Source organism: Aythya fuligula, chromosome 3, assembly GCF_009819795.1.
Source record: "Aythya fuligula isolate bAytFul2 chromosome 3, bAytFul2.pri, whole genome shotgun sequence".
In the NCBI taxonomy this organism is placed as follows: Eukaryota; Metazoa; Chordata; class Aves; order Anseriformes; family Anatidae; genus Aythya; species Aythya fuligula.
The window spans coordinates 22,869,829-22,897,361 of record NC_045561.1 but is presented as its reverse complement, the minus strand read 5'-3'; the positions used below and the strand labels follow the sequence as shown (position 1 = coordinate 22,897,361).

The 27,533-nt window shown below is 43.4% G+C and overlaps 2 protein-coding genes across 4 annotated transcripts; one reads left to right on the top strand and one right to left on the bottom strand.

Moving 5' to 3' along the window:
• Positions 1-317: 317 nt before the first annotated feature.
• On the bottom strand, positions 318-19,182 carry PACC1 (proton activated chloride channel 1). 3 transcript variants are annotated; one of them, XM_032183728.1, is made up of 8 exons: positions 19,098-19,182; positions 16,349-16,445; positions 14,523-14,624; positions 12,233-12,387; positions 10,527-10,669; positions 5,093-5,237; positions 2,627-2,731; positions 318-1,034 (listed from the first exon to the last, which is right to left on the bottom strand). In XM_032183728.1, the coding sequence occupies exons 1-8, from the start codon at positions 19,131-19,133 to the stop codon at positions 873-875; spliced, it is 945 nt and encodes a 314-aa protein (XP_032039619.1). In that variant the 5' UTR covers positions 19,134-19,182; the 3' UTR covers positions 318-872. The 3 variants fall into 3 exon arrangements, with proteins under 3 accessions (XP_032039619.1, XP_032039617.1, XP_032039618.1); XM_032183726.1 differs by having other exon boundaries at positions 14,523-14,732; positions 19,098-19,180; XM_032183727.1 differs by having other exon boundaries at positions 14,523-14,732; positions 16,349-16,508; positions 19,098-19,158.
• Positions 19,183-21,629: 2,447 nt separating this feature from the next.
• On the top strand, positions 21,630-25,958 carry NENF (neudesin neurotrophic factor). Its single transcript, XM_032185818.1, has 4 exons — positions 21,630-21,773; positions 22,842-22,902; positions 24,137-24,240; positions 25,030-25,958. Exons 1-4 carry the CDS (start codon positions 21,633-21,635, stop codon positions 25,204-25,206), a joined length of 483 nt encoding a protein of 160 aa, XP_032041709.1. The 5' UTR covers positions 21,630-21,632; the 3' UTR covers positions 25,207-25,958.
• Positions 25,959-27,533: the final 1,575 nt, after the last annotated feature.

Below are 27,533 nucleotides of genomic sequence, written 5' to 3'. Positions count from 1 at the left end.
ACTACACACCACACAGCACAGTTAGTTAGTGCACATTCTCTGTATAATAGAGAATCTCATTTAAATGCCAAGCTGATGAAAGACTTTTTTAATTCCTCAGGAAATAAGGAAGGGAAATAGTCTTGAGAATTAGATTTTGAAATTTGTCATCAGCTCAGATGCCCAGCTATGCTCAAGTTTACTTCGAGTTAGACTGATAAATTTTTGTTTTTTACTTACACGTTTTGCCTTAATACTCCCATTTAGATTAGCTCCTGTGAAACTCTAGCTGCAAGCTGAGAGCTGGCAGTTTCAAGAGAAGGTACACAACAGCTTAATTGAACGTGTTGGTCTGTTTTAATATTAAAGTCAATACACTTTAAATCAAAAGTGACATGTAATAGAATTCCAGTGTATTTTAAGACACACTTTGGAGAGGGGAGGCCAGACCGTTTTTTTTGCATGGTCTTTCCCTTCCACTTAACAGTCAAAGAAGTAACTGCATTCTGGTAGCAGATGCAGGTCACAGCTCATGCAGAAGTTAAATAGCTTCCTGTTCTGAGAAGCATTCAAAACTGTCTTTTTTTTTTAATATAAAGAATTTAACTGCTACAGCATGTTAGTGAATTTTCTCCTCTCTCCCCACTCCCCTCATACATTGAGGTAAGCTTGTTAAATTTGGAATAGGAAAGCATGAGTTTGTTAGCCCTGTCTAGAGTTAGCTCTGTTCTGAAGTTCAAACGTCAGTTCGCTAGGCTGTTACTCCAGCAGCTGTGTTTTTCCTGAAGAAAACATACCTGGTTTACATCTTTAACTGCTGTCTCGCTGAATGAAGTTCATTCCAGTTATTTTCTGTCCCTTCTGCTGTGAATAGTTAAAAGGCAGTCTTGGTCTCAGCTTATGTGGTTCATTGCTTGACTTCTCCTCTTCAGATGTCTCTTTCGGATTTTGATCATCCACTTAACACTTAACTTAGCAAAGTCTGCTGCCTTAAACAGAGCCAAAAAGATGCCACAGAGAAGAGCAATCATGTTCCAAGGATTTGCTGTGATTATCTGAAACAGATTAAAAATATTATTCCCCTCCTCTGCCTTGATATACATGTATATTATACCTATGCATTAACAAACAATTTTCTTCTTCTAACAGCAGCGTTTTGTGGCCCATGCCTTCACGCTGCACAGCAGGCCTGGACTTAGCGCCTTTGCCACACATCTGCCTTGCTCTACGATTTTTCCAATTCCTTCTGTGAGGAAGGAAACGCACAGATCCCAGGAGATGCCTGTACTAGCTGCTAAATTCCTTTTAGACTATTTCAGTATGGTAAATTGTTTAAAATGTAGGAGATAATTATTAAACTGCTAATTTAACCATAAGGATTACATTTACTACGTTATTTAAAGATTTACAAAAACAAACAGTCCCATGAAAGACGATCTTCCAAAAGATAAAGCTAAAAGAAGCAACTGCTGGAAAGCTTTAACAAGACAGTGTTGTAAAGCCAAACTAGGTTTTGACAGCGGCAAGCGTTTCTGTAGAATTGCAGCAAGTATTTTATGTTTCTATTTTTAACTATATTTGGTTCAAAAGTAGTTAAGCTTATTTATAGTTTGCAATTCTCCTTGCGCCCCTAGGCACAATGATGGCTTCTAGGATCTCGAGATGAAGTGAGGGGATCTAGGCTGAGGCAGCAATAAAGTAACAGCTTTCAGATCCGCCACGGGGTCTGCAGCACTGGTGACGGTCAGCACAAGTGCGGTGTCACTAGGTCACCAGCCAAGCCAGAGGGCCCTAAAACAGGCTTCCCCTACTTGTAAATCACAGTGGCTTTGGGCAAGAAAAGAGGAATTTGAGAGATTTTGTTCATGACGGACCAGGTTGTCAAGCTGGGCCATTTTAAATGCCAAATTTTAAACAGATTGACTTCGCACATTTTGCTGTTCCGTATTTTTCTAGGGAAGGCAAATAAATCTTTTTCCCCTGTGCTCCCCTGGAGCACCAGATCCATCTCACATGCTTAAGCACATATACCTGCAGGGATCCACACACCTTCTAAGCACTCCAGTGACTGACAGTGATCTTGTCTGGCACATGGCACACCTCTGGCTGCAGTACACTGAGCTGAATTTTGAGGTTTTGTTTTGTTTTTTTAAATGCAGTACCAAGTTCTGTTCAGATAAGGGCCAAAAATTAGACCACTTTGGTTTTTATTATTATTATAAATTTTGGTTTTATTAGTCTGATTTACGTCTAGTCTTCTTGTGTGTCGATTAATAGGAAGAGTCATTAAATCAATTTACCCAGGCACACTTACTTATTTAAGCAAAATGTTCAGACTTGACCTGAAGCTACAATTTGCAGGGGCCAGGTTTCTTAGCTACGTGCACCTTTAGCTGCAAGAATAATGCTGAGTGTCACTAAGACAAGGCAAGGCTGCAGACAGTCTTGAGCCCCACTTAATAATTATTGCTGATTTAAAATAAAATAAACAAACAAACACCCCAGACTGAAATTTAAAGAGTAACTCTGCTCTTCCTCTGGTACCTCACTCCAAGTAGAAACTCAGAGGCATACATATACACACACACACACACACCATGAGCACATACAGCCTGACAATTCAAGAAGGTGCTAGAAGGTTACTTACATCCTGCACAGTCTGTATAAAAGGATCTTTCCATTCAAAGACGACAAAAAACAGCTGGTCACTTCTCGGTTTAGTCCTCTGGTCAATATAGTTAACCACACTAGTCTGGGAGAGGGGGGAAAAAAAGGTGAAAAAGGTGCAGGTTACTTTCTGTAGTAGTGTAATCCAGTCTTCTGTGCAACAGAAAAGGCTAGAAGGTGAAAAAGTCTTTCTTCACACATACCTTACAGGTACTCCTTTCTGTCCCCACATGCTCACAGCCCATATTCTCTTTAAAAATCAAAATGATTAAACAGATGCACAGTTAACTTCATATACCCAGGCAAGGACAAGCCAGATTTGTTCCAGTTGCAGGAAGGCAATAGGAGGTTTGGTGTAATTCAAGGAAGAGCAAGAGATGCCAGATCAAAGCCTTCATCTAGAGCGTTGCTGCCCAAGCAGCTTACTGAAAGCACTTTGTTCCAGGAACATCAAGAACAGTCCCATTAAAGACAGCCTATCCAGTCTCAAGATAACTGCAGCTGAGCTTTGGAAATGCCATTATACATCACTCTTCAAAAGCAAAGAATTTCCCCTTCCAGGTGTGGGGAGCTCATTTACAAAATTCATTTACTTGGGGTAATATGGCCTTTGGAAAGTTCCCATGAATGAAGGTTACGTTACTGTTATTTGCCAGAGAACTACACAATGGTGGCAGGAATAATCTTTTTTGGAGGATCAGTTGTAGCACAAGCTAGATACCAGCAGTTGCAGAATGAAAATGGATGGGGAAAAAAAAAGCCTACGTATTAATGACTAAAACCATACCTCCAGTGCTGCCCTTTAACTGAGTTACCACTTGAAACCATCACTGACTGGCACATGTCTCCCTCTTTGAATGTTACTTCAGTCCAGGAGTGTAACAGGAACGGTAGAGATGAAAACTGATTCAGCGGACACTGCATGGGGAATGACCTACCACAAAAACCTCCCACCTCTCTACCACGGCTTACTTTCTTTACGCATACCTTCAGATTTCTGCCAGACTCCTCCCTCCCATGAAGGCACCCTGTGCCTGGCCAGATTTTAGGCTGTGAACACACAGCAGCACCGTACGTGTCCGTTCTGAGCATATGGGAGCTTTACCACCTCTCGTTACCTTACACTTCTACAGCCCGTGTAATTATTGCAGCGTGCGACCACCCCAGCCATACTCACTCAAGAAAACTGCACAACAGGAAACAACCAGCTCACACAGCTGCCTACAAGCAGTGGGAAGAGCAGAAAAGACCAGGTAATGGTCTTCTCTAGGTAAGTACCAAAGGGCAAATGAAACAGAGCTGTAAGTGATGAAGGACAGACAGCCCGCTGCTGCCAGTGCTTACATGACATCAGCCGACTGCTGCATCCCTTCCTTCAAGCCCAGGCCTTCACTGCATGACTGGGGGATTCTTCTGCTGCCCTCCCCCAGTGGAACCAGAGGGTACCCAGCTCTCAGTCACACCTCTGCTCTTCCCCCAACCCTTTGCCACATAAGCGGTCTTTTCAAGTGGACCACAGACTAAGGGAAAGCGTAGTAGTGTGCCTGGAAGATGCACTATCTTAAAAGGACTGCTCTTAAAATTCTCTTTTCTCATCACCAATGAGCTTCTTCCTCTCCCACCAACACCGGGAGCAACCTAACAGGCTCAGGACACAGTTATTCTCCTGTCCGTAAGCGGTAACAGAGCAGAAATGAAAGTCAAACTTACTTCATCTCTAGCTAAATTTGCACCTTCCACTTGTATATTTTCTAGCTTTAAATGATGGAAGAAGTTGAGATACTCCACATTTCTAAGGATACTCAACAGATAAAAATACCAAATTCAAACAAAAAGCAGATGTGAGAGTGCTATAAAGGTACTTAGCTTATGTTACCTCTTCATCCTACTATCAGACCCTGTGGTAACCTAAGCAGTACCTCTTTCCATTACTGTTACTTAGATAATTCCTTTGAAAATCCCTACCTCGAACTAAGGCAGCTCTGTTAGTTTTTCCGTATCAGTCTCTTCAGACCCATACCTCAAACTACAGGTGTCACCAATGACACAGGCAGGGCCTGGAGTTTCTCACCTCTCTGCTAAGAGATGTTTTTCCTGCAGTGTCACCATATCAGTAGCAGAGCACACCACAACATTAACGCTTTGACAGAGCCTCTCCACGTTGAGAAGGAACACAAGTAACTGCACAGCCAGTTCAGCTTCCAAAACCACCCAGTGGCAAGTGGTGTAACGAATGCCATTAAGCAAAAGCCAGCCTCCTGATGCTTCACTTCAAAACAGACAACCCCTTCCTCCAGCTCACATTGCTAAGTGCTCCAAGAGGTAGTTTTGTTAGCCAATTATCATTAAAAACATGCAACGTTTTGACAGCCCCCAACCTTTAAAGCAACTAACAGGTCCTAAAAAAAATAAAATCATATCTTTGGGAAGTTAATATTATCTTTACCTCTTGTTTGAATTCAACAGTCTCACTACCATCTTCTTCCTTTGTTTTCACCAAGGACATCTTGACCCAAGTTCGAAAGCCTCCGGAAAACTTCCAGCTGGAGTACGAACTTTCACAGTCCTTCATGAATTCTGCTTTTTCTGGGCTAAAGGAAAAAAGACCATTACTTTACTGACCAAACTCTGAGCAGTGTCTGGGCACTGAAGGCAGTGAAACGTCAGGCCTACACTTCAAAGCACGTTCAAAATGCCCTTTATATTTAGATAGGCTAAAATCAAGCCTATCTAAAACATTGCTAGTAGTAATGTTTTAGCACTTGCACTCTTGTTCTTAACTGCAGAAGACCCACCTGGTGCCCTGCTGTCCCAGTACTGCCTCCCCGTGCAGATCTGCTGCTTTAGGGGAGCTGTGACTTAATGCTGTGACTTGCAGCCATTTTAAGCCTCCCCATGCCCCTCACACAGCAAGTGATAAAGAGGTAACTCCAGGGCCTGTCTGGTGTCTGCTAAACGCACAGGACATGGTGAATTCACCTCTCCGTTAACTTTGAGCTCCTCAGCACTGTGATTTTAGCCACATTCACGTCACCTCCACGAAATAAGCCTGTCCCTGCAGCTGCCTTTCAACAAGGTTTCGCTTGAAACGAGCAGGTGAACCACTGCGATGAGTCACGAAGCAGTGAAGCGCAGACTGCTGATTTTTACTAAAGATAGATTTCATGTTACAAAGCCATGCCAGGGTATGCTGGTCCTTAAGGCAAGGGAGAAGGAAAGGGTTTTTCCCTCCGAACAAACAAATCTTCCTAGGTGAAGGCAAAGAGCATACTTTCGTTCACATGGCAGAGGGAGTGAGTGGCTGGGCCTGCTGGGAGATGAAGCCTTTTTGGTCTTCCAGGAGAAAGATGCAAAGAAGTAAAGAAGACAAGGAGAGCTGAAGAACAGGCCAATTGGGAAGACTGGCCCTGCACCAGCACTGGCTGGATTTGCACTTTGCCTTTTTCCTTAGTCTTCAGAATTAGGGCTCCTTTTCTAGTTTAACTAAAAGGGGAGATTCAGATGAGATGTTAGGAAGAAATTCTTCACTCAGAGGCTGGTGAGGCACTGGAAGAGGTTGCCCCGAGAAGCTGTGGATGCCCCATGCCTGGAGGCGTTCAGTCAGGCTGGAGGGGCCCTGGACAACTTGATCTAGCGGGTGGCATCCAGTGGGTTGGAACTGGATGGTCTTTAAGGTCCCTTCCAACCCAAGCCATTCTGTGATTCTGTGGTATCTTCGTCTATCCGTACCATTAGCTGTTTGCTCAGTTGTCCCAACAGGATGGCAGCACACTTCTCCAGCCCCCACTGGGAAGATTTGGGCAAAGCATCACAGCAAAGTCCAACGCCTGACTGCTCCTTGCCATACGAACCACTGACGTAGGGAGACCTACCCTGACAATTATTTCTTCCCCTTTTGGTGTACGGGTACAGCAGCAGCCGATGGGACAGTCAGGAAGAACACGGTGCTTTGCCACACGGAGGAACATAATTAGCACCCTGCCAGCCAGTCACACGCCTCATGCATGACTCAACACAGCATCCCAGCGCAGCTTTCCAAACCAACATGGAAAATTGAAGCAGGAATCTATGACATGGAGCTGAGCACTACAGCCACAACGCGCTCGGTAAGCAGGCAGCAGTACAGTATTTTGCCTGTGACAGTAATTGTGGGCTTGAAAAAGAAACATTAGACTCTTAGGAGGAGCAATCTGAGACGGCATCTCCTTGCGTGCGCCCATAACCCAGGCCACTGCCAAAGAGATGGGGGGGGAGAACAAAAAAAAAAGGGGAGGGAAAGGACAGAGCAGAGACACGGAAGCTTTGCACAAATAATAGCAGAGGGCAAGCAATGCCTGCGAGTTCCCCTGTGCTCAGGGAACTGGAAACTCTCTGACAGCCATGGGATGTAATAAAGGGTCAGATGCGGTACCGAAAGTCTCGACCCTTCTGTGTTGTTATTTATTTCTCTGCACGCAGCAATCCAGACCAAAGAAGTAAAGATGAAGCTCTGTTTGGACACAGAAATAATCTCTGACCTGTTCAGACTGGTATTCATCATCTCACATGACCAGAAGTTATTTTACATGCTAAGCTAACAATAGTTTTGACTATTGACTATATGTTCAGAGGATTTTCTTCTTAAACCCATGTATTACACTAATGATAGTTGAGGAAAGGAACTTGTATTTTTAGCTACACTTTTTGGGTAATTTGCAAGGGTTTCATTATTTCCTTCCCTCCAATTAATATGGCACAGCAACTGCCACTGTCTTAGGAAAACAAAAAAAAAAAAGAAGAAAAATACAAAAGAAAAAACACAGTGGCAGTACCCTTCCAGCTCAGTCCAACAATAGCATATAGTGCAGCAGTGCTCTGCGAGGGCCAGAACAAAACCAGCAAGCACTGCCAGCTTCATGCGGTCTGTTGATCCAACTTTAACACGAGAGCTGCAGAGAATAAAACCCTTGACAGAGACAACTGGACCCTGAGTCCTTACCACTTGCTATGCCTCAGGAAAATCCTTAGAGATACAAGAACCCAGATGCCATTTTTATTATTGCTTATGATATGCTTACTGTTCACTGATGCGATTATTGTTATTTAAAGCAAAAGCGAGCTGCACAGAATTGTGCCTGCAAAGAAGCTGTGCCGTCGATACAGCTGGACCACCCTCACCAATTTCAAAGGCGTTCAGACTGATTTAAGATGATGGAATACCTACAGACATACCTTACAGCAGTCTGCCTATCCATTCCGTCCTAAGCTCTTTGCAGCCATTGCAAATAAAACTGTAAAGGTAATCGTGATAGCTGATGAGTTTTAGCACGTAGCTCAGGATCTTTAACAGCACTTTACATGAGTTGCTGGGCACGGTGCTAAGAGCACGCTCTTGTAACCCCTAAGTGAGACACTTTGTCAGGAAAAGTAGTTACCAGCAGTGAGCGTTTGAAGCCCTTAGAGGCTATATGGAAGGACAAAATTACACTGTCGATGCACAACAGTTTCTAAGGATATCAGTCGAGACCTTCCAGCAGCTAAATTCAGCAGCAGCTGACGAGCCGGAAGCCATTTCTGCTTCCTCTCCTGCTGGAAGCCGGACAGAACAAAGCCACATCCAAACACACCCCACACATGCATGGCATTTCACATGCTCAGGAGAAAACGCAGGTTTTCAGCCTGCCCCAAGCCAGTCTGGTTGGTGCCCTGGGATGCCAGGAGAGCACTGCACAATCCCAAACGAGATAAGGCATGCAGTTTGTGCTGAGCTTTGGAGGATGCTGCAAAAGAGGCAGTACCAAAGCATCGTGCACACACTGGTTCTCTGTACTTTACCCAGACACGCAGATCATGTCCCACCACATTTATAGATCTTTGCCAATTTTCCCATTACTTGCATTACTTCCAAACCAGCCTCACCTCACGTTCCTGTCTGTCACAAACAGGCACAAAGGATGCATATCCCCAACCAGACAACATTTCCTGCCTTTTGCATTGCTCCAAGCATGCCCCAGCCTCAGCCTTCATGCCCCAGCCTCGGTTCTGCTGCCTTCCAACAGGGACAAAGCAGCTTCTTTAGGAACAGCATGTCAGTTCCCCCTCTCTTCAGGGACTGAATCTGCCATCTAACCTGTCTGACCTGGGAAACCTGGAGGCAGGAGCTTGCAACCCCAGCTTCTCCAGGCAGCTTACAGATGATTCTTAATTATTCACCTACCGTGGCACAAACACAGCCTTCCAGCTAGAACCTTGGCAATATTGCTTAGTGTTGTTTTGCACACCCAACCTACCTTTGCACAACGCGTGGCAGAAGCATTTCAGACAGCAGCATGCAGACCTCCATGCAGGGAGAGACTTTACATACTGCCAGCCTCAATGGGACACGCATGTTTTAGTTTGGAAGCAAACAGCTCTTCAAAATGGCTTACCAGCAAATTGGTACAATGAGCAGAGAAATTGTGCTTCCAAGACTCGAGCAAAGCTAGGCCAATTTGCGTCTTGGTAAGTTTGCTCATTGTGCAAAAAGACAGCGACCAGATGCAATGCAACCACACCTTCTGATCTCTCCTCCACTGGGGATGCTCTCAGACAGCTCATGTTTTGAGGCACAGACCCAGCTGTGCACTTCAGTGGATTCGGTCGCACTGTAGCTACCGCTAACTGCGGCATGAGCCACAACAACTGAGAAAAATCCAATGCACAAGGAACAAACAGCACCTTCTCTATCACTGCTCTCCGTTGGTGTTTTCTCATACTGAAATATAAAATACCCAGAACGCTAGGGGTGTCTGAGGTGCCTTTGTACAGTTACAGGAAGTACTTGATAACCTAAGCTTAATGCCTGTCTCCTTCACTGAAGTAAACACTTTGTAAAAAGCGAATTCAGACAACTGGTCTTTGGCCACCCACAGATACTGTGACTGAACACTTTCAGTCTGCTCCATCTGAAAAACACCAGCATGATCATGCCCAAGCCTCCAAAAATGCTTTGCTGCAATAAAGTGTTACTTCTCTTCCCCTCCACCTTAATTCACTCTGCACATGCCCTTTATCCACTCTCCCTTTTTCACTTTGCATCCAGCCATTACCAAAGTAAGGCTTTCTATTAGGTCTCACTGTGACTAATGCCTCTTGACTAGCTTTTAATCTGGATCACAGAGAGAAGAACAGAACTTGAATTTAAATTAAAAGCAAAAATTAAGCAATTTAAGTATGGAGTTTATTCTTACAAGCAAGGAAAAAAAATGGGTCTTTCAAGAAAGTTCAAGACAGGATTAAATCCATTCCTGTTAAAATTAGCGAAAGGTTGATCAGCCACTCCAGTGGCATTGCTATCAAATCAAAACAAAGTACTTTTAAAACCCCCATCTACTAAATTACATCATCCTTTAGAATCTTAAATAAAACTAGCAGTACAAACACTTATGGTTAACCTTACAATGAAATCAACGAAATAAATCGTTCTAGGAATCTGATCTTTATAGTAACTGCTTAGAAAAAAAAAAAGGAGGTACAGAAACATTTGTGTTCTTAATGCCCTTCATTATCACACTGCCAAGTACAACCCACCTCCTGATCACCCACAACAGAGGTGAAAGACAGTGAAAACTTCAAAATGTCTAGAAAGTGCAGCAGCAAATGGCTGAAGCACAGCTGAAGGGCACTTCCTGTCACTGCGTGTATCCTCAATTCATTTTCTAAAAGGTGAGATTAGTAATCTAAGACATGAAAGTCCAACAGAAATAGTCCAAAATTCTTTTTTTTTTTTTTCTTTTTTCCTTTTAATAAAAAGAATCGTCATAAAAGCCTCTCTAACTTTCCACCCAAAATACCTTCCTTGCAGTAGTATTGCTGTGGATGCAAGTTCACTGCTGTTACAGGTTCATCATCCCTTTACATACCTGTTGATGAACTCTTGGAAAGAAGAAAACAGAAGGTAGTCAATGGCACTAAAATCTTGGTCCGTTTCATTTAAATGAAACTGCAAAAATACCAGTTCCTTTTTCTTCACATCACGAGGGCCTTGAACAACCAAAGCATACTTCTATAAGCAGACAGAGAGACAGTGAGTAGGAGAGGAATCCTCGTTTCCCATTCTTGAATTTGCTGTCTGTCACTAATACTTTACATAAATCTAATACACATCGAGATTTTCCTGGCCTCTAATAAGTGCACACCTATTAAAATACCCCCAATTAATGTCTGCCTTGGTATTAACAAATTCCTCTTTTTGGTTGTAAAAATGAAGTCTCTAAACCAAGATTTAGTGTTTTGCTAAGAAATCTGCTCTAGTTCCATCCCAATCGTTTGGGTTCATGTGGAATTACCAGTCAAGGCTCTGCAGCCTGCATTCTGCAGACAATCAAAAGAGTTTTAGGCATTACAGTCCAGGAACCTTCAGCTCTTGACATGAAACAAGTTAATTTGGATTCTGATGTGGAGAACATCAGGCCTGTCCTCGAGAAAGGAACAGTTTCATAGCCCCAAGCACCTTAAGAAAGCTGCTGAGGAGGAATGAGGGGAAGAAAAAAATTTAAAAAAAAAGCTAGCTGGCAGGCAGAATACAACTTAAATAGTGCAAGAATTATGCTGGACAGCAAGCTGTTGCTTGCAAAATGACTCCACCCATTTGAACATGGCTCTATGTGGTTCAGAGGTCTGCCTCAGTGCCTCTGCATTCAGTCATAGGACTAGAGCCTTTGGGATCTACAAGCTCCTAAACGAACCTACCACACAACATAAAAGGCAGGTTCTTAGTTTGTTAAAACATGCAAAAATAACGTGATACTGGCAGAAATTAAATATTAAGACTTAAAGGACTGTTTTCAGATATACTAAGGAGCTGCTTCCCAGAAAAAAATGGTGACTGGAAAAACGCAAGACATGAAGATAGATAGGGGAAAAATAAGCTGACCAAAGAGGTAACTAAATTGTTTGTTCGTGTTTAGTTTCCTTAGAAAGGGCCTGAGCAATAACTTTAGATGAGATACAAATGATCATATTTAATGGTTTATTTTCTGAACATTTACCTGTACAGAGGCCAGATTCCCTGCGTTTTTAAGAGGAATTTAAGACAGATGTATCAACATATCTTATTGGCACGCAGCACTTCAATACAATGAAATGCTTTGGTGCCCAATCAAGAATTTTCCAAGTGTGACAAAAATAGTATTTAACTCCTAGCAAACACACAAAAAGACAGAAGTTATCCTGCTTCAAATGACATAACTGCTATTGCTTTCAATCAATCTTAGATTCACGTTATCAAGTTTGCTTGCCAATTCATTCAGGAGAGGAATTAAGGGGGAGTTTCATTGTGAAAAGACTCCTGTTCCATTCAGGCTTTCATGTTGCACACAGCCACATGACAACTGATCATTCCTAACATATATACACACTGACTGGGGTCTTTTACATTTCTGAAAACAACAGGATAGGTGGCTTGGAAAAAAAAAAAAAAAACAAAAAAAAAAAACAGAAAAACAAACAAGCCAACCCTTCCCCTGAAGAAGTATATTTTGCAGCACTCCAGAAATATTTTTACTTTCAAATACCATTATGAACAGAAAACCCCCACTGAGTAAGTTTTACTCTATGATATTATTACCATCGTTTGATTAGTAAAAGGATCTGTGTAGTTGATTCTCCAAGTGGAGCACTCAATTTTTCCTTGCTGACCTGGATTTACCAGAGGTGGAATGTGATCATAGTAATGATGCTTGCAGCTAAGCAGCTGAGCCTTGCCTGGGTAGAAGGCAATACCTGTTTCGGGAGAAAAAAACAAAAAAACATTGAGAAGAGTTGACTTCTTTCTTATGTTCATAGATTTTCATTCTGGGATTTAATCCCCCAGGATACTGAGCTATCTTGCCAAGATCCAGCAAAACAATCAAATTAAACCATGTGCTCGACTATTTTCCTGTAGCAGGACAACAGTGCCAGCCACATCAGGACAGAAGCCCTGCAATGTGTTGCAGAAAATCCAAGTTCCAGTTCAGTAACCACAACTAAAAGTTCACAGAAGTGACTAAGTTTCCTTAGTCCTCCCACAAGCCGGCAGCTAATGAATGAGTTCCTCTGGCCCCAAATAAGAAGAATGTGTAAAGTAAGCTAGGAGACCACTGAAGTCAAATGGGACACAAAGTGCTTCAACATGTACGTGTTTCCAGATGCTGTCATTTAACACGTCGTATTTTCACTGGAAAAAGCACATGTACTATACATGAGAGATTAAAGGTCACTGTCTGATCTCATAAAAGCAAAAAGATGCTCTTCAGAACATCTAGTATTTTCTGTTCACAAAATATGTCATGATAAAAATCAAAGCCATAAAACAAGTACTAACTGTAGCAATCGCTTGTTATTTTTATTGCTAGGTAGGCAGGCTACTTCTTCACCTTTATGGAAATTCATTCACATGTATATACCATAAGTCTGTGGTTTCACAGCAAGAGCAAGCATTAAAAAATCTCAGTCACCTCAGCTGTAGAAAGCTAGCAAAATATAAGACCCAAAACCAAAAATCCTATTATGCCACATTTAGTATTGGAAACAAACTTGCCTGAAGATAATCTAGACGAACTACCAAAAAAGTGTAATTTATTAGATGCGATTAACTCACACAGCTGAGATGGCCTGTCCACCAAAATGCAAGACGTCAAAGTAGTCAGAATACATCAGTCTAAAACTGCTCTCTTTCTTTCTTCAGTGCTCCATGCTTGGAACTTGACATCTCATCTAACCTTAACAGAGCAACGAAGCAAAGGGCTACATTAATTTATGTTCTCTGACCTGGCAGGAATCCCCTGCCAATACTTCTGGATTTATAAGTATGTTGCTCTGTTTCTTTCAACAACATTTTCTTTCTGTTGCTGAATAAAAAGCTCACATGCAGATGAGAGAAAAGGGAAAAACAAGAAAGAAAAAACACCTGCTTAATTTACTGTCAGAGCTATACAGATCAAATTCAGAGACCTACTAACACAGCTGAGCCTAACTAACCATACAGAAAAAAAAAAATACAGGAATACAGCAACATGAAACACTCACCTTTCAACCACAAGTACTGGAACAGTGATTTGCAAAATGTGGCAAGACATTAAAGCAGACGTGTTATTTTTAAATAGGAAAGTGACATACATGGAGCTTCCAATGCTGTTTGAGCGGCACTTGCTGCCACAGCTCCGTGTATGAATGGTTACTGGATAATTTAACAAAAATAATAATTCATTTTTAATTATTTAATATTTAATAATTCACTATTCAAAAAAGGTTTCTGCACAGTAATCCCTCCTGCAAACTGCAATACAGTTTTCTGGCGCCATATCACATTTCTATGCCACCATTTCTCCGCAGCCACATCACATTGTCGTTGCCTTGTGATGTAACATGGCATTGTACATAGTGTACAGCAGTAGGAAGTGGCACTGTGAGTTTTTTTTGTGGTTTGTCTGGAGAATCCACCTTCTCAAGTGTCAACAGCACTTCACTGTCCAGTGCAGGATCTGTACCATGATCTCACTCCTATGTGCTACCCTGCTTGAATGATACTGTTTTGGGAGCATTTCATGAGGAATTATCTTTGTTCCTCAAAAGAGGGCTCATTCTAGAGTGTGCAAACGTTTCCTGTCTTTCAAATGTTGCAGCACACTCCACAGCTGCTGTCATTCATGTTACTGGCAGGAACCCCCACAGATCTGTCCTATAACGTTCATAATTCCATGCAAAGTCAACACAACACAGAATAATTAAAAAAAAAAAAAAAAAAGGCAAGTAAAAGATCTGGGTCAAAGCATTATATGAACTCCGGGCCCTGGAGAATCAACACTGAAAACACAGAACAGTGCAAGATCAATGTGAACAACAACTCTACCCCTTCAGTTTGTTACCAGACTTACCAGGTGCATCGTACAAGGACACTTCTTTGTAAGAGACAGACATCACGGGGTGCTTGAGCTTCTCCCTGAAGTCACTGATGGTTTGGTAGACAAGGAATACAGCTACAGCCATGAGTAGCAGATAAATAAACAGGAGAATTACTGAAAAAACATTCTTTAGGCAGGTCTTGCTGAAACGCAAGGAAGGGGCACTGGTACCCAGTTCACTATCTGGAACCAAACAGAATATGAATTAGGACTTTAAAACACAGATTTGGGGGCTGAATTTATGTAGTGTTGATTTAAAGATCAACCACTTGAGAGGAAAGTAAAAGAAAATCATCTTGATTTAAAAAACACAACTATTGCTGTTTTTAATGATCAATAAGACAGCTGCTTCCTTCTCCTGCATGAGGCACAGTCTTTGGATGATTGTGCCTTTTTTTTTCTCCACGCATTGAATTTGGCATTCACTTACGGACATGGCAGGAAACAAAGTTTATTTTCAAGAATGCCAACCCAGAAATAAAGTTCAAAGTTCATAAGAAACAATTAACGGCCAGTCTTTCCTCCTGGAAAATACAACTTATTCCCCTCCACCTTCCAATCTGAGCTGACTGACCACGTTTAACGTGTGTGTCAGCAGAGAGATTTTAATATTCTAATAATGCAAATAGCTGCGTAAGAGCATTATGTCTCCACCATAATAGCAGTGATTGTGCATTTGTTACCCTCTCATATCTGGGGTCTAATTTATAACTCCTTGTGCATACTGCAGAAAGTTTCACAAAAGAAGGCTTCTTCCAACTATATCTAGAAAAAGGCAGACCTGATCCCTTCCTCCTTGCCTCTAAAGATCCTCACACTAGTCTCACCTGTGCACACAGAACTACACAAATGTTTTTTCTCCCCAATACTCCTTACAAGTATTGTCAGAAGAAATGGAGAGTGCAAGGTAAAGGTTTAGGCACTCGAGTTACATGTCACATTTAGATTGCAGCAATATATGGCTTAACACATAAAACAAGCATTAAAACCCAACATATTGGAGATAAATAGGCATATTTTATACTGACTTTTCTGTGGTGTGTAATTTAATGAGTCAGGCCCTCTCAGGCTATGCCACACTGCCCTTCAATTATAATAGCACGGTTTGGTATTTGGTCCTTACCACAGCAAACACTAGCCTTATTGTAGCTCCTGCTGAGCACATAACCTCATATAAATGTCCGTGGCCACGCACGTGTCCTGAAGTTCATTGCCAGGAGATGTCAGCCAAGAAAATTAAGACACTGATATGCATAAAATTGCACTACTAACATAACAACAACAAAAAAAGCCATCTTAAACAGCTGCAAAATATTTAGGGGATACTCAGTTCTTGTTGGCTTAGCTTACCACCCAAATCTGGGCTGCAATAAGCCCATTTAACACTGCTCCACACTCTCAAAAAGCAGGTCCAAACAGTCTAACTAAAATCTGTTTTGAAGCCTGTGCTTGGTTCTGCATCTTGCTCACGTAAATCTGGCACAGACTTTGTTTGCAATCCACTGCCATCACAAACACTGCAACTCAGGAAAGATACAGCCAGCACAAACAGCAGATGACATACTGAGCTATCTCAGCAGCAGGTGTGACAAATCTTCCTTGACTGAGCACATTTCATGACAAAGAAATATTCTCATCCCAATCCCCAGAAAAGCTCCTTAGCTTTCCAGCTATGCTTATTCCTCAAAGTAAGTCACCTAGTGCTTTGTTTGCTCTCAAAGTGCAATTAAAAAGAAGCTCACACAAAAGCAGCTTATCAGTCACTTTAAATTGGTAGGTTTTCGGTCAATAGTTCTCACCTGGTAAAATAACCGAGCTGGCATCTTCATGAACTCCCATCTCTCCTCCTCTCTCCTCTGCTGGGTTTTCAGATACTCGCTCCACATCTTCACTCAGCTGTGTAGTTAAAACAGTGGTTCAATTTCCAAACATGCTCTCAACTCGCAATTGCTGGAATTTCTATGGTACAAATAAGAGAGGCTCCAACTAACCAGGCACACAAAAACATGCCCCCAGTCCAAGAGCACCCAGAACCCGTGCCGCTTTGCACAATTCAAGAGTCACATTTGCACAGCCCTATACCTGAAAATTACATGACTTGCACACTGCAAAAGAGAAAGATGGCATATTACATGTAACCTACTTCTAGCCTGCTCCTTAAAGAATAGCATCACTTCTTTCAAGATCCAAGTAATTGTTCCCCCAGCAGCTTCAGCTCACACCAAACCCCCAATTAGGGCAATGCCTTCTGAAATAAGCAGGAACTCTGTTCTGTCACTCAAGAACATATCTTCAGGTATAAACAAACCACAACACAAACCAGCAAACAGACCATTACCACTTCTTAATAAACGTGCGTAAAAAGTAAATTGCATTTGGACAGGTACTAGGGCAAATAACTCAAACGCAGTCCCAGCCACGTAGGTAGGTGGGTCATTAAAGCGCTACAAGCACCCCCAACATTTCTGGTACTTACTTGAGCTCACTATAAATATTACTCGGTATTAGTGGTTATGCAACTAATTAGCCTCCCAGTGTTTCTAAATCAGCAGCAGTGACCAGATGTTTTCTTGTTTTGCTGTTCAGAGCTCTGGGCCCAAACTGCCAGGACACCTCCACCAAAGTCAGAAGCTTGTCACATCAGATAGGCATCACATGAGATCACGAACCACTGGACTATTTTTCCTCCCCCGTGTGTTAAACATATCTACTATATGTCTCCCAAGCTTCTTTTATGCCAGGGAACAACACACAAATTTCAGCACGGTGAGCTGGGGCCTAAGCTTGCAGCCTATCATGTGTTGCATGGGAACTGTCCGAGCTGAACACTCGGTATCAAATAGCTAATTAGGTAAGGGAGAGGAGCTTTGGTCCTATTTTAAGGGAATCGGGTGCACGGTTCATGCAGTAGCCACGTTGAATACTGTTAAACTTTACTCCCCCAACTTACTTAACAGTAACACGCATGCATCCATAATGAAGTATTTTCCTTTCAAGCAACTCTAATTAGGCATCAAAATTATCATCATTACACAAATCATCATTAGCATTTATTAGGAAAGAGTCCACTCATTTCACATCTCGGAAGACTGACGTAAAGCCTCCATCACCTCCTGACGTACTTCTGTATTCGTTTCCACCATCCACAGCAAGTTGAAAGCAGTAACCCGGTTGTTTTTGAATGCTCTGCACATAAATAAAGTATGATTTCCCATGGTGTGAGGCAAGGAGCACACAGGTAAATAACAGGCTACATGCTCGGCTCATTTGCTGGAGACTTATGGGGGTACAACTGAAGATACTTGTTTCAATTTCCTTCATAAAATAAATGAAATTTAGGATGGCCTTAATTTAACTTCTGTAGGGCCACATCAGTTCTGTTTGTTTACCTGAACCCCAAACAAGCTATTCGGACACAGGAAGAATATTCACTGGGCCTTTTGCACCAGTTTTGCTAAATCAGCTAAAAAGCCGGTTCCGATCACACTCGTGCCAATTCCTCACAGCGGGGCTGACCCAAACAGCTGCCACAAGCTGCTGGGGCGCTGCAGTTTCGCAGCTGACCCCCACACCTCCTGGTTGGGCTCCCAGGTACAGACACCTCCTCGGCTGAGGTGGTGCAGGGGGTAGGTGAACTCTATTTTTGGCAGCAAGAAGGTATCGACATGAGTTTAAACGAGAACGCAATTTGCAACACTTATTGTCTTCTCAAGGGGCTCTACAGTGCTTCTAACACATAGGAAAAGAAAAAGTCAGAAAAACGTAATCTCTTAGCATTCCTAAGAAACAAACAGGAAAACAATACATGACCACATCTTATCTCTACCAGGCAGGCAGCCCCACGCGCCCTTCACACATACCACAGGACAGATGGTCAAAAGCAGGGAGCGCTCACGTTGCCTCGGCTGTGCTGAGCTGAGCCACGAGACCAAGCCCCCAAAAAACAATAATTTCACTGCAAATCCCAAGCACCTGCCCTGACAAGACGTGAAGGCAGGCGAGCGCACCCACCAAGGCCACTGCGAGCCCGCGCTGCTCACGGTGCATCAGGGCATCACGCCGACACCGCACCGCTGTGCCAGCTGATCCTGGCTCCTCCAGAAACCAGGCACAATCCCCAGAGCACAGCACCCAGCAGCAGGGAAGCTGCCACACGCTCACACCCACAGGCCAGCTCTGCCCACGTGCTTTCGATAAGGAGGCGAAGCGCGGTGATAACGCGAAGGAACAGGGACGCGCAGGGCGGCTGAGGCTGCCGGAGGACACGGAGATAGGGCAGGACAGCGAGAGCAGGAAGGGCACGGAACAACCTCGCTCGGCGAGCCTCAGGGCTCCCCAGGCAGCGCTCCCCTTTCTCACACAGGCTTTTTCACACCAGCCAATTTCATCCCGAGAACCACGGGGTAAAGCCTCCCCAGCGGGCACAGCCCTCAGCCAGGAGGAGAGCTCCTCTCTGCAGCTCTATGGCCGGTCCGCCGCCCCCACCCCGCCGCCAAAACCCCACGCAGAGCCGCCCCCAGCAGCCAGCACCCCGAACCCATTCCCTACCTCCTGGTAGGACCCGGCCACCTCCGCCCTCGGCATCGCCCCGGCACGGCCCAGCCCGGCCCGGCCCGGCAGGGACACGCAGGCGCCGGGTCCCCCCCCGCCGGCCGCTGCCCGCCCCGCCGCGGGCTGCCGGGAGCTGTAGTCCGGGGCGCCCGGCTGAGGGGAGCTGGACCAGTACCTGCACGGCCTGTGGGGCCGGGTTTGGGAATCTCGGCCCCATGCTCGGGCTCTGAGTAACGTGACGTTGGCCCGTGTGGCGTGGGGGTTCCCCTCACACGCATAAGCGGTTCTTTGTGAGGGTTGTAAGGACATTTCCCTCCGGGGTAATTGCATCAGTGTGCTCCTTAGTGATGGAGCAACTGTTTATTTTATTTTATTTTAATTTTATTTTATTTTATTTTATTTTATTTTATTTTATTTTATTTTATTTTATTTTATTTTATTTTATTTTATTTTATTTTATTTTACCTTACTTTACCTTACTTTACCTTACTTTACCTTACTTTACCTTACTTTACCTTACTTTACCTTACTTTACCTTATTTTACCTCACCTTATTTTACCTCACCTTATTTTACCTCACCTTATTTTACCTTACCTTATTTTACCTTATTTTACTTTATTACCTCAGACACCTCACAACACAAGCTGTCCGAGACAAGGACAACCCAACTTAAAACAGTTTTGCCCACTCCCCCTGAGAGACATTTGCTCCCTTGGGGCTGCTAGCCATGCACTGAAGCAAGGGCCCAGCCTGGCACAGCAGCACCGACGATGGGGTGCTCCAGGAAGATAAAAGACCAAAAAACAAAACAAAACAAAACAAAACAAAAAAAAACAAACAAACAAACAAAAAAAAAACACCATCAAATAACCTCATTAGACCTGACTCATGAGCCATCTGTACACAATTACCTATTTTTCTCCCCCAGCGTGTAATTGGTGACATTTCATAATCAAGAAAAAGCACGCAAAACATTTCTTGCACTGAGACGTAACACTGCAGTAAGTTGCTGCTGACCATTTCCCCGTGCCTAGGACCCGAAACCAGTACATTAATAACCAAGAACTGAAGTCCCTTGACGACAGCATTCCTAATGCATGGTCTCTCCTTTCTGAAATGATACTTTAGGTCTCGTTACTCATTTTGCACGTGGCTGTGGCTCAAAGGCAGGCTCTAGCTCACCCCCAAATCCCTAACACTTCTGACAGATGTTGGCTGCTATTCAGTGCTTGCTGCCCTCCCCAGGGAGACACTAATAACTAATTATTTCAGAATAATAGGTAAGTGTATAATGTGACTTGAACCAAACTGACAAATTAGTCTTCTGCATATTTCCAGCAGCATGGCTCTCTGCTGGAAGCCATGCAGGATGTTTGCAGGCCGAGTAACCAGGCAAATGCCAGAGCTCTTTCCAGTGTCTTGCTTGTGCATAACAGGAGCGCTCAGGAGCTGTTCTGTCCCAGCCCTTAATAAAGGTCTCTTTTCTGCTTGACATTTCCTGTCTGTCTTGTGGCGTGTGGAGGCAGCAGATGGAAGTGATGCACAGACAGGGTGGGAAGCCCAGCTATTTCTGGGGCAGAATAGGCAAACTTCACTGCCTGAGGAGAGTCACAGAAACAATTTTTAAGCCATCACTGTAACAGCAGTGATACTCAGCTTGCCATGCCAGAGAGCAATCCACAGCAGCAAGATCCCAGGTGGCCTTAGCCTCCTGCTTCTCCCTGCCCTGGCTCTGCAGGATCAGGCCAACTCCTGGGCACAGGGACATGTCTTGTGGTTGTCACCTGTCTTGTGGTTGTCACCCCCATGGCCCTGCTCTGCTGGGCTTCTGGTCTGGTGATGCTTTTGTTGACCAGAAGAGATCTATGGAGATGCTGGTTTGGGTTTGCTGCCACACCTCTGCTTACAGCAATGCACCCACCTGCCTGGGGAAGAAGGGCTGACCCTCAAGCAAGGGGTGTCCTCCTGAGGTGGGCTCATGGATTTCAGGCAAGAAGGGTTTATAAACAACCCTTAAAGTTCAGACCTGCTTCTCTCTCCCTGCTGAACTGCCTCTGACCAACAGAGCTCTCACTGCCAGGTGCCTCTCAGTGACCTGCTCCTGAATCCTCGGTTCCTCCCTTGCAGGCTGAGGGGTGCCACACGAACACAGGAATGTTTAAAAGTTTCCAATTTCCTTAATTCTTGACAGAATTACAAACATGAAACCGATCATTCTTTTGCCAGAACGTTCCCCCACGCTATATTTACAACACGGGGACAGCGCGTCATTTGAAATAAGTAAAAAACAAACAAACAAACAAAAAAAAACACCACTATTTATTCCCTCCATCCTTCGGCTGAACAAAACCCAAACCAACTGCCACAGGTTACGTGACGAGAAGCGAAACCTCCTCAACCCTCCCCGCGCCATTTCACCCGCCCCGAGCCCCCCGCTCCCCGCCGCCGGCCCCGGGGCCGGGCAAGCCCGGGGCTGGCTGAGGCCGGGAGGCGGAGGCGGAGGCGGGCCGGGGCCGGGGCCGGGGGCGGGCATGGCGTGGCGGCTGCTGCTGGTGGCGCTGCTGGCGGCGGCCGAGCAGGAGCTGCGCTTCAAGCCGCCGCCGCCGCCGCCGGGTGAGGCCCCCGTGCGGCTTTTCACCGAGCCCGAGCTGGCCAGATACGACGGGCAGCAGGTAGGGGAGGCCGGCGGGGCGGCACGGGGCCAGGGAGCCGCCGCAGGACGTGGGTTGTGCCCCGGGGGCTCGGGGGGAGCCGGTTTGGGTCGTGCGGAGCTCGGCTTGGCCCCCTGTGGGCCCGCCGCAGCAGTGCACGGGCCTGCATCCTTCCAAGAAACTAACCAGCTCCTGACTAAAAATACACCTGATGTGCAGCAGCCAGCGGAGAGGCTGGGGCTGGTTAAGTAAAGCAGATGTCAGCAGGTCAGCTCTGCGTGTTTGTGTGTTTACCTCGCACTCCCTTAATCAAATAAGGAATGCTGCGTGCCGCACACCTTTCTGTCTTGGACAGCACGACGAGCAGAAAGCTGTAGTTTATCGTCTTCCAGCAGACAAGCGTCATGGGGTGACTTGCACGAGGGACACGTTCTGTATCATGGAGATTAAACAGATTTTCTTACCCCATATGCTTAAATCCTCAAAAGATCTCTGGGACAATTTAAAGCACAAGCAAGAAATTTCAAGAGAGAGAAGAGGTATGTTTGTGTACACACAAATGAGAGGCAGATTTCCACAAAATAAACTGAGTTTTAACCCATGGCTATTTCTCTACTCTCCCTATTCAGACTGGAGAGGCTTAGAAATACGATGTTGCCGCTAGTTTTCCAGGTGACACTCAGATTTTTTTTCAGGGAGCAGCTTGTGATGTGGGAGTGCACATCCTTTTTTTATCTCCTTTATAGTCCCCAGTGCTGTTTTCATTTTTCTTTCTGCTGCGTGATGACAACAGCTGACACAAGGATGCATGGATAGGTGACAGAGGAGAGACTTCAGATCAGCCAGGTATAGAAATGCCCCATACTGTGTTACCCAGATGCACACAGACATATCATTTTTACCAGGCTGCTGATTATGGGGTCAAATAAAATTGCCAGGCTATATATTTATTGTGCATTGGATTGTAAGCTCCTTGAGAATATAGAAAAGAGCATTTCATTCTCTTGTAAGTATGGATTTCATAGCTAAAAATAGTTGTCTTTTGCCTACCCTTAAGAATTGAGGATATATTGACCACTTTCTTTCCAGGAAGGACAGCCCATCTACCTAGCAGTGAAAGGAGTAGTGTTTGATGTCACCTCTGGAAAAGGCAAGTTTGCATCGCTTCTGCTGTCTGCTTTGGTTTTGTGGTGTTATTCAGTCATTTGTTCTTAAATGTCCCCAAACTATTAAAAATCTGCAGCTCAGTTGCAGCAAAAATTTTTTTTCCTTTTAAAAAATACCTTCCACTGGCACAACCCATGCTAAGAGTTTGTCTAGAATTTACTCTGGTTTGAGCTTACAGCACACACACAGACAGACAACCCAGTGTAGTGCAAGTAAGCTTGCAGGCTGATGACAGCTGCTGAGTCCTCACCAGCTGTGGAGCCAGCCATTTTATTGCCCTGGGTATGTGAGCTCACCAGGCCACTGCCACTTCGGATGTGCCCATATTGCACCACGTAGTAGCAGTGTTCCCTCAGCTCTGGGCCTCCTCCCATGTTGAAGGGGTGTCCAGTGGTGTGCTCAAAACTGTTGGAAGAGTTGGCTATGATTTTAGATGGGGAGACCCACGTAACTTTTTCTCCTGTAAAATTTTGTTACTTCATGAGGCTTCCTGTCTCATCATTTATACTTGGCTTAGTGCTCTACATGTATTTGCTGTTTGTGCCTTCCCTAGGAAATAGAGATGTTTTAATTTGAACTCTGGTTCTTTCTTCTCTCTCTTTCTTTCTTTCTTTTTTTTTTTTTTTTGGTTGGTTGGTGTTTTTTTTTCTGTTCTTTTTATGGAAAACAGGAAACATTCATAAAATGTTTGAAAGCACCAAGGAGGCCTGGCCACTTGCCCTAATGTCATAACAGGCACCCTCATGGCTTGCTGCTTTACTTGTACTAAGCTTGTCAATACACCTTGTCTGGACGTATATATCTGATGATCTTCAAATCCTAAGTTAGACAAGGCTTGCTGCTGCAAATTCTGGAGTCTACAAACTGTTCATGAGAATGTAGAGCATAGCTCCCTAAAATTTTAAGACTGCAGTATAGGAGTTCAACAGTTGTGTTATACAACTGCACTCTATGTTTTTTTGTTTGTTTGTTTGTTTTGTTTGATTGTTTTTTTTTGTTTGTTTGTTTTTGTTTGTTCATTTTTGTTTAAGGACTCGCATATATTATAAAAAAGCAGCAAATCAAAAGTCAGTTTTGGAAGGAAGGGTCTTAGACTCAAGTTGTTTGTTTCAACAAGTCAAATAGGCTGGTGAAAATTAGAGGCTGAACCTATCCTGTACATTGTCAGACCATCACTTTGTTGTCTTATTTTGCTTTGTTTTATTTACCTCTGACAGAATTTTATGGAAAAGGAGCCCCATACAATGCTTTGGTTGGGAAAGACTCAACAAGAGGAGTTGCAAAGATGTCTCTGGATCCAGCAGATCTTACTCATGACATAGTAAGAAGTGGACTATTATCTTAATTGCACTTTGCAGAACTTTACTCTTTTGCTTTGTGTGCTGCTAGTTAATGCACATGAAAAGCTCAGAAAGATGATGAATTATAATATTCAATTAATTTATATTAGAATAGAATAGTTCAATTAGAAGGGACTTACAAAGATCGAGTCCAACTGCCTGGCCATTATTAACTCTATTAACTTCATTAACTTTATTATCTTTTATTAACTTCATTAACTTTTATATATATACTTTATATTATATAAATTTATATTTATACTTTATTTATCCTTTAAGTACATTTACATCTTTTAATTTAAAATCAAAATGCATTAATATTAATTTTATTTTCATATATATTTCAATATATATATATATTTCAATACATAAAATGTATTTTCAATACATAAAATGGACACATACTTAACTGCTTATGAAAGCTGCCATACTAACAGCCTTGGAGAGGGAAGTTTTTAATCTGTGGAGCCAAAACAACTTATATAACCAAGCATGTAAAGGGGAAATTGCCTGCTGGTTAAAAAGATGCTGCCAAAGAAAGTAAATTACTTTCTTTGTCAATTGGTTTAGTTTATTCTGTGTCACTGATGTGGCAGTGGATGCTAACTGTGACAGTGGGTTGCTTATTTTAGGTGTGATTTACTTAGGCAAGAAAATGAAGGGAGACAAACCATCTGATTCAGAGTAATCAACAGAAAAGAAAAATGAATGTAATTATCTACTTTTTTTTTTTTTTTTTTTTTTTTAATTTTTGACCCTGTTTCATTTAGACAGGACTCACCGAAGAGGAGCTAAAGTCACTGGATGATATCTTCAATAATGTTTACAAGGCTAAGTATCCAATTGTTGGCTATACTTCTCGAAGAATCCTGAATGAAGATGGCAGCCCCAACCTAGACTTTAAACCTGAAGATCAGCCACATTTCAACATCAGAGATGAGTTTTGATAAACATTTTTGTACCCAGAGAATGCCTGGGGAGGGGTGTGCTAGGTTTCCTGAAAGGCAAACCACTTTATGTAAACCGCGTGTGTACACACTCATATATTTTCTAAACAAAAGACTGACTGATGATAGCTGGTTGTAATGAATTCCTGAAAATAGGAAATCAAACAGATCTGTATTAGTGGCATACATTCAGGCCGTTTATGCTGAATTACAGGAACTTTTTATATAATCAAGTTCTTTCTGTCTGTGTTTCTTTGTCTACAAGTACATAATGTAAAATTACATTCCTTAACAGAAAAGAAAGTTTTTAATAGTTGAAGCATGAGTGGTCTTTTTGTAAATCCCAAGTTGTTTCCCATTCCTTGGAGAAGCAAATGCATTATCTGGACAAGCTAACATCAATTCTCTGTACTTCAAGTGAGTATAGGTCTTGTGTATAAACAGGTATAACAGATGCTTATACTTTAAAAGGCATTGTGGGTTTAATATTTGAGAGGTTTGAGAATAATGGATATAAAACACTTGATCTCAAAACATAGCTACAGTACTTATGCAAGCCTGCAGATATAAAACAAGAAAGTCTTTTTTTCCTCTTGAGAACTACTGTAACGTTTCAAGTAAGACTTATTGTGTTAGTTTTGAATAAATGACACTTTATTTTCATTTTTTGAAAAAATAATCAGAGATGTCGTCTATATCAGATTATGATGATTTCCTTCTAGCTTCTTCCACTTTTCTCTGACAAAAAAAAAGATAACCCACTGTTTACTATTTACAGCCCAAGTGTCGTGGTTTAACCCGGCTGGCAGCTAAACACCACGCAGCCGTTCGCTCACCCTCCCCCCTCCCTCTCTGGGACGGGGGAGAGAAATGGAAAGTGAAGCCCGTGAGTTGAGATAAAGACAGTTTAATAAGACAGGAAAATAATAATAATAATAATAATAATGATGATACAATGGTGATAATACGAAAGTAATAATAGTATGTACAAACAAGTGATGCACAATGCAATTGCTCACCACCCGCTGACCGATGCCCAGCCTAACCCCGAGCAGTCCGGCCCCCTCCCCCCGGCTAGCCACCCCTATATATTGTTTAGCATGACGTCAGATGGTATGGAATACCCCTTTGGCTAGTTTGGGTCACCTGTCCTGGGTCTGTCCCCTCCCAGCTCTTACTGCACCCCCCAGCCTGCCCGTTGGCAGGACAGAGCAAAGGCTGAGATGTCCTTGGCTTAGTATAAGCACTGCTCTGCAACAATTAAAGCATCGGGGTGTTATCAGCACTCTTCTCATTCTAAGCCAAAACACAGCATTCCACCAGCTACTAGGAAGAAAATTAATTCTGTGCTAACTGAAACCAGGACATCTATCCACCCCTTATTCCATACCATTTATGTCATGCTCAGGTTACACTCTTTTCCATACATTCTAATTAGTCACCTATAGTAATCATGGTAGTGATAACATACAGTATAATATACTATTTAATATGGTGCAATTCAGTTCATGGGCTATTCTCACCCAGTATTAAATCTCCTTGAGGTACACACCGGACCTCTCCGTTCTTTTGCATCACCCACCAAGTATATCCAGGTCCCTGAGCGAAAACAATTCCACGAATAGGTTTGCCTTTTCCTGAGGCAGGAGTAGCCCAGACTGTTTTACCCAGCATATTTTTTACATGCACTACAGGAACTTTATCCCCATCTACAGTATGTAACAGGTTTGATTGGGCAGGTCCAGCTCGGTTGGTAGATCCCCTAGTATTGACTAACCAGGTGGCCTTTGCCAAATGCGTATCCCAGTTTTTGAACGTCCCAGCGCCCATTGCTTTCAAGGTAGTCTTTAACAGGCCATTGTATCGTTCAACTTTCCCGGAGGCTGGTGCATGATAGGGGATGTGATACACCCATTCAATACCATGTTCTTTGGCCCAAGTGTCTATAAGGTTGTTTCGGAAGTGAGTCCCATTGTCTGATTCTATTCTTTCTGGGGTGCCATGTCGCCATAGGACTTGCTTTTCAAGGCCCAGGATGGTGTTCCGGGCGGTAGCATGAGGCACAGGATATGTTTCCAGCCATCCGGTGGTTGCTTCCACCATTGTAAGTACGTGGCGCTTGCCATTGCGAGTTTGAGGGAGTGTGATGTAATCAATCTGCCAGGCCTCTCCATATTTATATTTCAGCCATCGTCCTCCATACCAAAGAGGCTTTGACCGTTTGGCTTGCTTGATTGCAGCACATGTTTCACAGTCATGAATAACCTGTGCTATAGCGTCCATGGTCAAGTCCACCCCTCGATCACGAGCCCATCTGTATGTTGCAT

What these genes read in the sequence shown, in the direction of transcription:
- PACC1 (XM_032183726.1), bottom strand. Translation starts at nt 19,133, where the DNA reads ATGCCGAGGGCGGAGGTGGCCGGGTCCTACCAGGAG. An exon ending in TGGCCGGGTCCTACCAGGAG is followed by an intron (nt 16,446 to 19,097) that starts GTAGGGAATGGG and finishes TTAACTACACAG; the next exon opens with CTGAGTGAAGATGTGGAGCG. An exon ending in CAGCTCGGTTATTTTACCAG is followed by an intron (nt 14,733 to 16,348) that starts GTGAGAACTATT and finishes GTTTGGTTCCAG; the next exon opens with ATAGTGAACTGGGTACCAGT.
- NENF (XM_032185818.1), top strand. Translation starts at nt 21,633, where the DNA reads ATGGCGTGGCGGCTGCTGCTGGTGGCGCTGCTGGCGGCGGCCGAGCAG. An exon ending in TGATGTCACCTCTGGAAAAG is followed by an intron (nt 22,903 to 24,136) that starts GCAAGTTTGCAT and finishes TACCTCTGACAG; the next exon opens with AATTTTATGGAAAAGGAGCC. An exon ending in CAGATCTTACTCATGACATA is followed by an intron (nt 24,241 to 25,029) that starts GTAAGAAGTGGA and finishes TGTTTCATTTAG; the next exon opens with ACAGGACTCACCGAAGAGGA.